Source organism: Heterodontus francisci, chromosome 29 (genome assembly GCF_036365525.1).
Source record: "Heterodontus francisci isolate sHetFra1 chromosome 29, sHetFra1.hap1, whole genome shotgun sequence".
Lineage (NCBI taxonomy): Eukaryota > Metazoa > Chordata > Chondrichthyes > Heterodontiformes > Heterodontidae > Heterodontus > Heterodontus francisci.
In genome coordinates, this window is record NC_090399.1 from 30,674,647 (window position 1) to 30,687,998 (window position 13,352).

The following is a 13,352-nucleotide window of genomic DNA, read 5'->3' on the forward strand; positions in this document are numbered from 1 at the left end:
CCTTTATGTTTCTGACATTTTCTCTATGTAGCACAAACATTGTAATGTGGCCCCCACACAAAAAGGTTGGACACCCCCTTGTTGAAATATGGTTTTTATTGATAACTGAATTTGTAACTTTGAGACGCAAAGTAACAAGAGCAATTACAGAAATAAAACACATAGCGTCCACAGACTGACACACTTCAAATTAAAATGCTTTAATTTACAAATGTGAATTCATAGAAGCCCAACTAGATATTACACAATATCAGAATATTTATTTCAAGATACAGCACTGAAACAGGCCCTTCGACCCACCGAATCTGTGCCAACCAAGAACCACCCATTTAGACTAACCCCTACAGTAATCCCATATTTCCTACCACCTACCTACACTCGGGGCAATTTACCTATCACCTGCAAGTCTTTGGCAGTGGGAGGAAACTGGAGCACCCGGCGAAAACCCACACGGTAACCGGGAGAACTTGCAAACTCCACACAGGCAGTAGCCAGAATTGAACCCGGGTCCCTGCCATTGTGAGGCTGCGGTGCTAACCACTGCGCCACTGTCTCACCCAATATTGATATAGCTGTCCGTGGACTGGGTACAATGTAAGTCTTTTTATGCATCTCTCCTACTTGTATTTCATCAAATCATTTTTCCATTGTTCATAAATTCCATTCATCACAAATAATGTGCAAATGTTTTGATTGCCAAGGAAAAATGTTTTGGTAAGGTTATTATTCAAATTTTTACTGTAAACAGTCAGTTGGGAGGTCAAAGAAGCAACAGAGTAAATTAAAGTTTCCAAGTTCTCAGATTTGTTTGTCTAAATCAGAGTATAAAAAATGAGCAACTTTTTTTATTTACTGAGGATACTTTACTAAGTTCTAAACGCTCTACATTGGATGTGTGATACTTTCAGGTAACTGAACCCTTTAATTCGAACAAGAATGGTCATTGCATTATTAAACATGGTACACTTTTTATGTTCAGGAAGATGGAGAAAGCCAAGATCCACTGAAAGTTTATTGCGCAAAGAGTTAGCTTTTAAGAAGAGTCTTAAAGAAGGAGAATGTGGCAAAAGGGTGGTTGGGTTTAAGAATGGACTTCCAGAGCTTAGGGTCAAAGCATCTGAGGGCATAATGAAATGTTCCTTATCCTTGAAAGGAGAGGAATTTCAACAACTCACATTAGAGGCAATGCAGAGATGGTAATAATGAAACATTCCTTATCCCCTTCGGTACAGCAGTTTATAAGACTCCACATTGCAGAAACTGTGGGTGTTCTGATAATTGAATGGTTTTATATCTGTAAGGGGATCAATTTCAAAGGATCGATGGGACAGCCTGTTAAGAGGAACGGATAGAGTTTCTCAGTGAATTTATCAGTGAAAGTGTACAGATGAGACATATCATCAGCATCATACAGTGACAGCTGCCCTGCTTCATAGTCCAGGTAGACTCCCAGCTTCCGGGGCTTGGTTCTGACGGGCAGGGCAGTACGAGGTGAGGTGAAAGCGGTGTACTGCTCCCCCAGTCGCCACAAGACCCAGAGTCCAGTTTTAGGATCCGGCGAAAAGTCCTTCTTTCTCGGCACAGACTTTTTTGCCACTCCCACAGCCCACATGGTATTCTTCCCCACCTCCACTTCCCAGTGATGTCTGCCTGTTTTGAATCCCTGACATGCCAGGACACTGTGCCAGTGCGTGAACCTTCCTGCTTTATCAGGGACCTGCTGTTTGCTGTGACCAAATCTCACAGTGGTCTGGTTATCAGACAGGATGAGTCTGGGATGTGCTGTATCCGGATCCAGGTTCAGAGGAGCTGGAACTGAAGGAAAGGAAACATTAGAATACTCATTAAGTAAGTTGCTTGAGTTGTTTATTCTTTGCAGATTTAATGTTCTCTCTGCAAACATGGGCGGGAAGAAAATCAGGATCAATCGCTGCAGCTCACACATGAGCTTCAAATACATGGCGGAACTTATATGATACCAGAAGTGATACACTTTGGTTGTTCAATTGCTCCAGCCCTCCAGCCTCTTGCATACTTTTATATTCTTTCCTTGTTGGCTTTTTGCTGGTTCTATACGTGCTTAAAAACTTCCCAGCTTGATGACAGTCTCACCGAGCGAGAAACCCATGGGGTCCAGTTGGGTGGAGCATTGGTTTTAGACCTCGATCTATTTTACCTTCCATTGATTTCAATGAAGCTTAAAGTTAAGTGAGGTGTAAAGCCTCGTTTTACCCAAACCGTTCATTTCCCAACAGGCAGGTTAGGTTAACTTTGCCCCATCACTGTTTCTGGCTCCACACATACTGGCTGACATGCTGCGCGGTTCAGCATTTTCTGTTTTTGTTCAAGGTTACAGGAGAGGGGTAAACTGACGTTGACCATATGGGTTAGACTAGAGAGAGTGACGAGCTACTTTTCATGACTAAGGAATATAGATCTATCCAAATAGGGATAGAGATTAAATTAAGAGAAATAGGTTTGAGTGTAGGTGATTTTTTTTTTAAACAGGAGGCTGTGAGGCCTTTGGATGTATTACCAGAGTTAATGAATATCATAGAAACTTTGAATTTTACAGTCAGAATGTGACCATTCTCCCTGTCGTGCTACTCAGCTCTTTGAAACAGCTAGGTGATTAGTTCCGGTCCTCCTTTCCCATAGCTCAGTAACTCTCTCCCCTTCAATCATTTATCCAATTCTATTTTGAAAGTTACTACGGAATCTGCTTCCACCACACTTTCAGGCAAAATATTCCACATCATAACAACTCTCAGATTTAAAAAAGTCTCGTCATTGTCCGTTCTGGATCTTTTGGCGATTTCTTTAAATCTGTGTCGCCTGGTTACTGACCAGTCTGCCACTGGAAAAAGTTGATCATTAATTATTCTACCAAAACCCTTCACGATTTTGAACATCTGATCTCCATATAACCTTCTCTGCTCTAAGAAGAACAATCCCAGCTCGAGTTCCTTAGTCACGCTACCTATCCCAAAATGTCAAAGAACAATTTACTGGGAGATAAAACAGAATGATATTGGAACTCCGATTGAAGCAGAGACCGTGTTAACGTTTAAGAACAGGTGAGATAAGTGCTTGAAGGAAAGGGCAGTAAAGGGATTTGGGAAAAGATCGGGCACAAGGGATTAGGGATTTACTGCTCGTGTGGGGGCTAAACAGCAAAAGGGGCTGGCTATCAAAACTCTGCTTCAGGTTGTCATCTCTGTGTACTTCTAGTATTATCCATTAATGTGTGAAAAACACTACCACATTTGCTTCATTTCAACTGTTCTCATTATAAATTCCAATATCCATATCAGAATTGCAAACAACCTATGTAAACTATTGTAAGGAATCCTCAAAAGGGGTGGTGCAGTAGCATCACCTAGAGGAGGATGTCATTACAATATGATGATGCGTGAAAAACGTATGAATTTATAATGGGAAGTTACAAAACATATAGACAGAATGTCTGACTTTGACATGGGGACTGAATGACAGCAGCATACCCAGGGCCAACTCACCCCTGATTTTTAAAATCCAGCTTTAACTTTATATTTGTGAAACACCGCTATGTGCATTTCCTGAACTTGTACTACTTGAGTTCAAGAAAAAATAGTTTTATGGCAAACAAGTTCACTTCAACGGCATTTGACCATAATCCCTCCCCACTCCTTCCAAATAGACAACTTTACCTGGATTAATCAACTTCAGCATTCGTTTCCAGGCTCTGTACTGCAGAGGGCCACTAAAATCACCAGGGCTGAGCTCAACAGGAATTCTTGCGGGTTTCTTAAATTGCACTGTAGGCCTGGGCAAAGTTTAAAATGCAGAATATAACTCAGATTTAACAATAACTTGAAAGCAAAAGATTACCTGCAGATAAAACAAAACGGCACTAAAACCCCAATTTTACTTCTCAAAAGGTTTGCAAGGCTGTTCACAGCCTGCACAAAAGTCTCAGATGGTCAGTCTGCTTAAAGGGTGAAACATTTATATAAGGGAAAACGTTATTAAATGTGAACATAAAAGGAAAGAAAGACCTGCATTTACATAGCGCCTTTCATGCCTTCAGGGCATTTCAAAACACTTTACAGCCAATTAAATCCTTTTGCATTGTTTTAGGAACAAGGCACACACAATTTCAGTACGTCAGTATCCCAGAAACAGCAATGTGATATTGAGCAGATAATCTGTTTTTTCAGTAATGTTGGTTGAGGGATACATATTGCCCAAAACCCCAGGAAGAACTCCCATGCTCTTTTTCGAAATAGTGTCATGAGATTTTTTAGGTCCACCTGAGAAGGCAGATGGGGTCTCAGTTTATGGTTGCATCCAAAAGACGGCACCTCCAACAGTGTGGCCCTCTCACAGTACTGCACTGAAGCTCATCCCTGTTACACTAGGCACCATGCTTAGGTGCACATTCTCCAGTGTTTGGGTATGCTCCTGCCTGTGATTGCCAGAACAGAATACAATTCTCAGATACATTTGCGAGGGTATTACTATGAATGGAGCTATCCACGGAGGAGAAGGGGGCATCAAGAAATATAACCGTCATCTGAATATGGTGAAAGAAAGATCACATACCTGTCAAGAATGGATTTAATGCCCTAAAAAAAAAAGGAAGGATAATTTTATCACAGAGAGCTGAAGAGATGTCTAAAGCAAGAAAAAACTTTCTTCAGCAATCAATTATACTTTACTGTCTTTAAACTAAGATTTAATTTATAACTAAATAAAAAATAAATACTTATTGGGGTCAGATTAGATTGTGGCATGCATTTTTTCACAGAGCACAGAATCCGCTCCGATAATGTCACAATTCAACTATCGCTTCTTCATTGCACAGCACAGACAGGTGCTGCCTAATAAATTTAACAATTACGCAATTTTGTGACAAGACCTTTGCTTTTCTTACCTGACACGTTTTAAAACTCTTTTCAGGACAAATACGGTTATTAATACATTTTTTATAAAATTTTCATTCATAGGACGCAAACGTCACTGACCAGGCCAACATTTATTGCCCTTGAGAAGGTGGTGGTGAGCTGCCTTCTTGAACCACTGCAGTCCATGTGGGGTAGGTACACCCTCAGTGCTGTTAGGACGGGAGTTCCAGGATTTTGAGCCAGTGACAGTGAATGAAATGACGATATAGGATGGTGTGTGACTTGGAGGGGAACTCGCAGGTGGTGGTGTTTGCATGTGTCTGCTGCCCTTTGTCCTTCTAGGTGGTAGAGGTTGCAGGTTCAGAAGGTGAGTTGCGGCAGAGCATCTTGTAGATGGTACACACTGCTGCCACTGTGCATCAGTAGTGGAGGGGGTGAATGTTTAGGTGGTGGATGGGGTGCCAATCAAGAGGGCTGCTTTAGTTAGGATAGTGCCGAGCTTCCTGAGTGTTGTTGGGGCTGCACACATCCTGCTAAGGAGAAATTATTCCATCACACTCCTGACCTGTGCCTTGTAGATGGTGGACAGGCTTTGGGGAGTCACTTGGAATTACTCACCACTGAATACCTAGCCTCTGACCTGTCCTTGAAGCCACAATGTTTATCTGGCTGGTCCAGCTAAATTTCTTGTCAATAGTGACCCCCAGGAATATGGATGGTGGGGGTTTCAGCGATGGTAATGCCACTGAACATCAAAAAGAGGTGGTTAGATTCTCTCTTGTTGGAGATGGTCATTGCCTGGCACTTGTGTGGCGCGAATGTAACTTGCCACTTATCAGCACAAGCCTGGATATTGTCCAGGTCTTGCTGCATTTCTACACGGACTGCTTCGGTATCTGAGGAGTCGCGAATGGTGCTGAACATTGTGCAGTCATCAACAAACATCCCCACCCTGACCCTATGATGGAGGGAAGGTCATTGATGAAGCAGCCGAAGACAGTTTGGCGGATCTAAAATAATAATTGGGTCTCCTTATCAGGAGTTTCTCATTTACACTCTTTCCACTGGCAGGTCACAGTTATCAGAGGACACGGATTTCAGATATTTGCCAGAAGAATCAGAGGGAAGCCAGCTGTTATGAAGTGGAATGCAGGTTGAAGGGTGGTGGAAGCAATTTCAGTGGTAACTTTCAAAACAACCTGAGTAAATACTTGAAAAGGAAATAATCACAGGGGTATGGGGAGAGGGCAAGGGAGTGGGACTAATTGGATAGCCCTTTCAAAGAACTGGCACATGGATGATGGGCCAAATGGCCCCCTCATGTGCTGTAAGATTCTATAACTCAGTTATGAACCCAGCCCTTTTGGGAGGAACAGGGTAACTTTGTTTATATTACATTTGACTTTACTCCTCTTTGGTTTTTTAATGTCATGTACCAATAGTTAATACCTGCAGAAATTCAGCCTCTTGTAGAGTCAGTCTCCTCTGCATATCTGTCATTGTTTGTTTAATGTAGACATGTTGTTCAGAGATTTTATTCAGATTTGCTTCTATTTTCTGTATTAAGGTCTTCTCCATTTCCTCCAGTTTAGTTTTCAGGCTCTGTTCCTCCTGATGCAGAAATTGGTGCAATTCGTTGAATTTGGATGCAATGTTCTTCTGCAGACTGTCAGCTTGTTGCTGTTGAAATAAACGGCACCTTGCATTCATTTTAGCACTTTTAAAGTACGAAAATGTCCCAAAGTGGTTCACAGCTGTGATTATCAGATACAAATTTGTCACCGAGCCATATAATGAGTTATTAGCACAAGTGACCAAAAGCTTAATAAAAGAAGAAAGTTTTAAGGAGCACCTTAAAGGAGGAAAGAGTGGTAGAGAGGTGGAAAACTGTAGGGATGGAATTCCAGAGCACAGGGCCTCGGCAGCTGAAGGCACAGCCGCCAATGGTGGAGGGAAGGAATTCGGGAATGCGGAAGAGGTCAGACTTGGAAGAGCGCAGAGATCTCAGAGGGTTGTAGTGCTGGAGGAGGCTACAGAGATAGAGAAGTGCGAGGACAGGGAGAGATTTGAACACAAGGATTCAAATGTTATGATCAAGGCGTTGCCAGACCTGGAGCCAATGTAAGTCAATGAGCACTGGGATGATGGTTAACCATGATTTCTTGCATGTTGGGATATGGAAAGCAGTGTATTGGATGGGCACAAGGTTAGGGAGGTTGGTCGGTGGGAGACTGGCCAGGAGTGTGTTCTAATAGCTGAACTTACACACAGTACAGAATAAAGTACATTGCAACAATGATCAGCTGCACAGTACAATTTAAAATAAGTAAGACTGAAAGAACATTTATAAAAATCAGCTTTGTAAATCATCTCCCCCCTGCTCCTAATTACCACACTGGATCAGATGGGAAAGGATTATCTCATTATTAGTTAACTATTAATCGTCAAAGTAACCTTGACAGTTTGACTGCCTAAAAGAAACCTGTGCAATGGTATTGCATCCATTCCTTCAGCCCTGGTTTCTTATCATTGGAGATTTGGTAAATAAAATTCCAGGAAAATGGGACACATCCTTATTTGTAATGAAGAATTGATATTAGTTATAGTTGACATTATGTTTTATCATTATTAGTACTTGTGGAACTCCACCAATAGCTGTTGGGTTTCTCCAAAGAGTAATTGAGACGTACAGGTCAGGTGGACTGTAGCTTTCACTTCTTGCTGTTGCTGATATGAATGAACCCACACCCACTGAACTCATAGAAATCTGGGCAAAGCAAGAGCTTCAGCGGCCTTCAGCTTCTAAGGTGAAATATCGGCCAAAATCCCACCTCTCGATTGTGACTCGACGGAAAGTGTTCACAGCCAGCAAGGGCACCGTCACATATGACTCTATGACCCTCTATGACATTTGGGATCCATCCACAGAATCATAAGATTCAGCCCCTCAAGACTGTTTCCCCATTCAATTAGATCATGGCGGATCTGTACCTCAAATCAATTTTACTGCTTTTGCAACACATACCTCGATAACTTTACTTTTTAAAATTATTCTTTCATGGATGTGGGCGTCGCTGGCTAGGCCGGCATTTGTTGCCCATCCTGAATTGCCCTTGAGAAGGTGGTGGTGAGCCGCCTTCTTGAACCGCTGCAGTCTATGTGGTGTAGGTACACCAACAGTGCTGTTCGGAAGGGAGTTACAGATTTTGGACCCAGCAACAGTGTAAGGAACGGCGATATAATTCCAAGTTACTTAACAAAAATCTATTGATCGCAGACATAAGAGTTTCAAATGAGCTCCAGCATCGACAGCCTTCAGAGGGGGAAGAGTTGCAGATTTCTACTGCTCTCTGTGTGAAAAATTGCTTCCTGATATTACTCCTAAATGGCCTTTAAATACCTTGGCAACACTCAGTCATTATTGAGGCATAAACAATAGACATTTGGACAAGGTACTGAGATGCTCTTGGACTGGAATCTATCTATTCCATTTCTCAGTGATTACCCAATTGCACACCAGATCATGTTGGTGATAGTGAGAATGGTGTTACACAGTTTGATACTAAGATGAGTTAGAACACAAAATGTAACCCAAAAAAACCCCTTTTTGAAGCATTCGAAAAGGATCATTGAAATATGTTACACTAAGAGGTAGCCCATTTCGGACTGAAATATGGAGGAATTCCTTCACACAGAGGTTGGTGAAACTTTTCAATGCTGGTGCTGAAATGTGTCCATAGAGTGGAGGATTGTATCAATACCATGATCAAAATATCATTAAGTTTGGAGTAGTTATAGAAATGGATAAGGAAAAATCAAATGCAAAAATATTCAAGTGGAGGAGGGCTAATTTCAGTAAGTTGAGAAAGGATCCAGCCCAGAATCAAAGATGGGCAGGGAAAACATTAACTGAGTAAATGGGCAATGGGAGGCCTTCAAAGAGGAGATAGTTTGTGCAGAGACCAGACACAGACCCATGAGGTGGAAAGGAATGGCATCCAAAGCTAGAGATCCCTGGTACTGGGATTAATATGAAGCAGCAAAAGCTGATGGTAATGGTCAGTTCCATAATTCAGTAGAGAAGCAAGCTGAATATATAAAATGCAGGGAAGAACAGAAAAAAAAAGAAAATAAGACAGGCAAAGAGAGTTCCTGGCAATAAACCAGTGGGTAGCATAAAAGAGAACACAAAATGTTTTTATTCACATACAAATAGTAAAAGGGTAGTCAAAGGAAGAGTGGGGCTGATGAGGGAACAAAAAAGAAATCTTCTCATGGAAGCAGACAGCATTGCTGAAGTATTAAATTAATACTCTGCATCTGTTTTCACTAAAGAGGATGTGCCAATGTTACAGTAAAGGATGATACAGTAGAGAAATTGGATAGTATAAAAATAGATTTTAAAAGGTCCTTGAAAGGTTGGCAACGTTCAAAGTAGAAAAGACACCCAGTCTGCATGGGATGTAGCCGAAGTTGTGGAAGGAAGTAAAGGTGGAAAGAGTGGATGCTTTGGACAAAATCTTCCAATTCTTCTCAGATGTTGGAGTGATACGAGAGGAGTCGAGGATGGGAAATGTTGCACCCCTTTCAAATATGGGGAGAACAATAAACCTGCAATTACAGGCCCATTAGCTTGACTCAGGGTGAGGAAATGATTAGAGATATTAGGCTGGGATAATTGGCACTTGAAAAAATATGGGTTAATAAATGAAAGCCACCACAGAATTATTTAAACCAAATCCTGTTTGGCTAACTTGATTGAGTTCTTGATTGGGTGACGGAGAGAATGGAAAAGGGTAGCACGGTTAATGTTGTGTGGATGGACTTTATAAAGATGCTTGATAAAGTACCACATAATAGACTTGCTTGTCAAATTGAAACACATGCGATTAAAGGGGCAGTGGCTGTGTTGATACAAAATTGACTGAGGGATAAACAGCAGAGCGTCGTCGTGAACAGTTATTTTTCAGACTGGAGGCAAGTGTGCAGTGGTGTCCTCCCGGGCTCAGTTTTGGGACCAGTATATATTAATGACCTAGACCTGGGATTACAGGGCAGCATTTCAAATTTTCAGATGAAATGAAACTCGACAAAAGAAATAAACAGACTTCATGAAGCCATAGACAGCTGAAATGGGGAGACACATGGCAGATAAAATTTAACCATGTGTGAAGTGTGAAGTTATTCATTTTGGTAGGAAGAATGAGAAGAGGAAACATAGACTAAATGGTACAATTATAAATGGGGCGCAGGCACAGAGAGGCCAGAGAGTATATGTACAACAGTCTTTGAAGGTGACAGGTCAAGTTGAAAAGACTGTTAGAAACCACAAGGATCCATGAATAGACATATAGAGTCCCAAAGCAAGGAAGATCTGCTAAACCTTTATAAAACAGCAAAAAGCAGTTGAAGTATTGTGGCCAATTCTGGATACCACACTTTAGGAAGGATGTCAGAGTCTTAAGAGGTGCAGAGGAGATTTTCTTGAATGATAAGAGGAATGAAAGACTTCAGAAATGTGAAAAACTGGGATTGTTCTCCATAGAGCAGAGAAAGTTCGAGGAGATTTGATAGAGGCATTCAAAATCTTGAAAGGTTTTAAGAGGGTTAAATAAAGGAAAACCATTTCCAGTGGCACACAGGCCGGTACCCACAGGGCACAGATTTAAGCCAATTGGCAAAAGAACCAGAGCGATCTGAGAAAAAGAAAGATTTACATTTATATAGCGCCTTTCACGACCACGGGATGTCCCAAAGCAATTTACAGCCAACGAAGTACTTTTTGAAATCTAGTCACTGTTGTAATGTAGGAAAGGCGGCAGCCAATTTGCGCACAGCAAGCTCCCACAAGCAGCAATGTGATAATAACCAGATCATCTGATTGTTTGGGGTGCTGATTAAGGAATAAATATTGGTCAGCACACTGGGCATAACACACTACTCTTCCTCAGAATAGCGCTGTGGAATCTTTTACATCCACCTGAGAGGGCAGACTGGGCCTCGGTTTTTTAGATTAGAGATACAGCACTGAAACAGGCCTTTCGGCCCACCGAGTCTGTGCCGAACATCAACCACCCATTTATACTAATCCTGCACTAATCCCATATTCCTACCACACATCCCCACCTGTCCCTATATTTCCCTCCCACCTACCTATACTAGTGACAATTTGTAATCGCCAATTTACCTATCAACCTGCAAGTCTTTTGGCTTGTGGGAGGAAACCGGAGCACCCGGAGAAAACCCACGCAGACACAGGGAGAACTTGCTAACTCCACACAGGCAGTATCCGGAATCGAACCCGGGTCCCTGGAGCTGTGAGGCTGCGGTGCTAACCACTGCGCCACTGTGCCGCCCACAACACCTCATTCGAAAGACGGCACTCCGACAGTGCAGCACCCCCTCAGGGCCGTACTGGGAGTGTCAGCATTGTGCAGCAAGCTGCTGTGATCTGGAACACCCGGCCTGAAATGGTTGTGGAACCAGAATCAACAATAACTTTCAAAAGGGAATTGGATACCTATGTGAAGAGGAAAATGTTGCTGAGTTGTGGCAAAAGAACAGGCAGCAGGACTAATTTGACAGCTCTTAAAAAGGGCTGGCTGAAGCTCAGTGAGTCTGTGCTGGACCATTCAATGATTGTATTGTATAAAGTTTATATAGTGAATGCTTATTGTGAATATGGTCATAGGAATATAAAAAATATATAGTTGGCAGGAATTGCAAGTATCTATACCATTTGTATATATTAATAGATAGATGTATTCCAGGCTGACCAACATTTCTAAAAAAAATGTATCTACCTTCATTACCTCTAGACAGAATTGCAGAAAGCCCCTATTGAATTCCCAGCTGACGTTGATTCTGAGAACATTCCTAAACATAATTAAAATTCATCAAATAGCTCTGTCCACAAAGTCTGCTGCAGACTAAATGAAAAAGGGAAGCTGCTGAAATCCACTCATATCATTATGAACACACAGATCCTATCTGGTTTCTGCGCGACCGATCAGGAAACTGTTCCCATCTCTAGACGTGCTGAGTGATGGTCTAAATCCCAAATCACTCTGACAAAAAAAGTCCCCACGTCCTCATGATGAGTCAGCAATCATATTCGTGGCATTGCAACATTGTGCTGTGGAAGGAATGTGCTATCTGTCCTGTTCCATTTTGTATTTGGTTTTGTTTCAGTGCAGGACTTTGAAGCCGCTTACCTTCAGCGTGTTTCTATCTGCTTCTTCTTCCTTCTGACTTTTGCAAATCTCTTCCATTTGTTTCTGCAGCGAATCCAATGATTTTTGCAGCATTCCCTGGAACAGAGATGTTTTAAAAAGGAAATCACCAAGCGTTTTCGATAGACTGATAGGAATAATCGGTTCCCCGTGATTGAGGAGTTCATTCTCAGTGGCAATGACAATAAAAATGATCAGGAACTGGGTGACGAGAGGTGGACCAGGGTGTCGCAGAGGGAAGGGTCCCTTCGGAGTGCTGACAGGCGAGGGGAGGGGAAGATCCTTGTTTGATGTCAATGAGACCGAAACGTAACTAACGCAAAGAAAGGCTGTACCTTATAGAGTTCAGCAGCTTCCTTTATCGGACTGACTGCATGGTCCTTGTGCTCACGGGACATTGAACACACCACACAGATCGCTCTCTGATCATCGCTGCAGAAGAGTTTCAGCTTCTCGTCGTGCTCCTCACAGTGCAAATCCGTCTCAGCCTGTTTCTGAGCCGGGCTCAGTTTCCTGACACTCTCCACAATGTTGGAAACGAAGCAGTTGGGTCTGACATTCCTCTTGGTGAACTCTCTCCTACACTGTGGGCAGGTCACCTTCCCTTGCACCGCTGCCCAATGCTGTAAAATACAGGCTCGGCAGAAATTGTGACCACAGTCTATGGTCACCGGATCCTGGTAAAAGTCCAAACAGATTGAGCAGATCGCTTCATCTCTCAGACTTTCTAATACTTTTAACGACGCCATTTTTTTCAACAGCAGCGGATTCTTTTACTTTCATTAAACCAGGAAGTATATGGGGGAGGAGCTTTACTGAACTTGTTTTTTTTAAGGGACAGCGCCCTCGGGATTTTTTGGTTGGTTCAGCCAGTTAACGCCTCCCTACTGCCTAAAAGTACCAAATGTCATTTTGTAGGACAAACTATTGATCATGATTCTGCGACAACCTCCACCTCCCCCCCCCCCCCAAAAAAAAATAATAATTCTGGAATGTTTCCCAGTTGTAAGACTTTATCTGCACAGCCACCATCCGGAGCAAGACTGAAGGATGAATTGCTGCAAATCTCACTCTACATCAAATCTCCATTCCATGGGGTTTGAGGTCGGTGTTTTATCCACCGCTCTCGAGTCACCCACCTTTGCTGCTTCAACACATAACCATGGCCAGCAGAGTGTGAATCCGGGATGAAGATCAGAGATACTGGAATACTGGAAGTCTTCATATCAATTGA

General features: G+C 42.3%; 1 protein-coding gene across 1 annotated transcript; it reads right to left on the reverse strand.

Moving 5' to 3' along the window:
- Window positions 1–4: 4 nt before the first annotated feature.
- LOC137346231 (E3 ubiquitin-protein ligase TRIM39-like) lies at window positions 5–12,915 on the reverse strand. Its single transcript, XM_068009664.1, has 6 exons — window positions 12,454–12,915; window positions 12,101–12,196; window positions 6,336–6,566; window positions 4,585–4,607; window positions 3,690–3,805; window positions 5–1,815 (listed from the first exon to the last, which is right to left on the reverse strand). Exons 1-6 carry the CDS (start codon window positions 12,865–12,867, stop codon window positions 1,289–1,291), a joined length of 1,407 nt encoding a protein of 468 aa, XP_067865765.1. The 5' UTR covers window positions 12,868–12,915; the 3' UTR covers window positions 5–1,288.
- Window positions 12,916–13,352: the final 437 nt, after the last annotated feature.

Excerpts from the sequence above, each read along its gene's own strand:
- LOC137346231 (XM_068009664.1), bottom strand. The coding sequence starts at position 12,867 with ATGGCGTCGTTAAAAGTATTAGAAAGTCTGAGAGATGAAGCGATCTGC. Across the intron at positions 6,567-12,100 it reads CAGATAGAAACACGCTGAAG|CAACAAGCTGACAGTCTGCA; the intron begins GTAAGCGGCTTC and ends TTATTTCAACAG. Across the intron at positions 4,608-6,335 it reads AAGAGGCTGAATTTCTGCAG|GGCATTAAATCCATTCTTGA; the intron begins GTATTAACTATT and ends TTTTTTTTTTAG.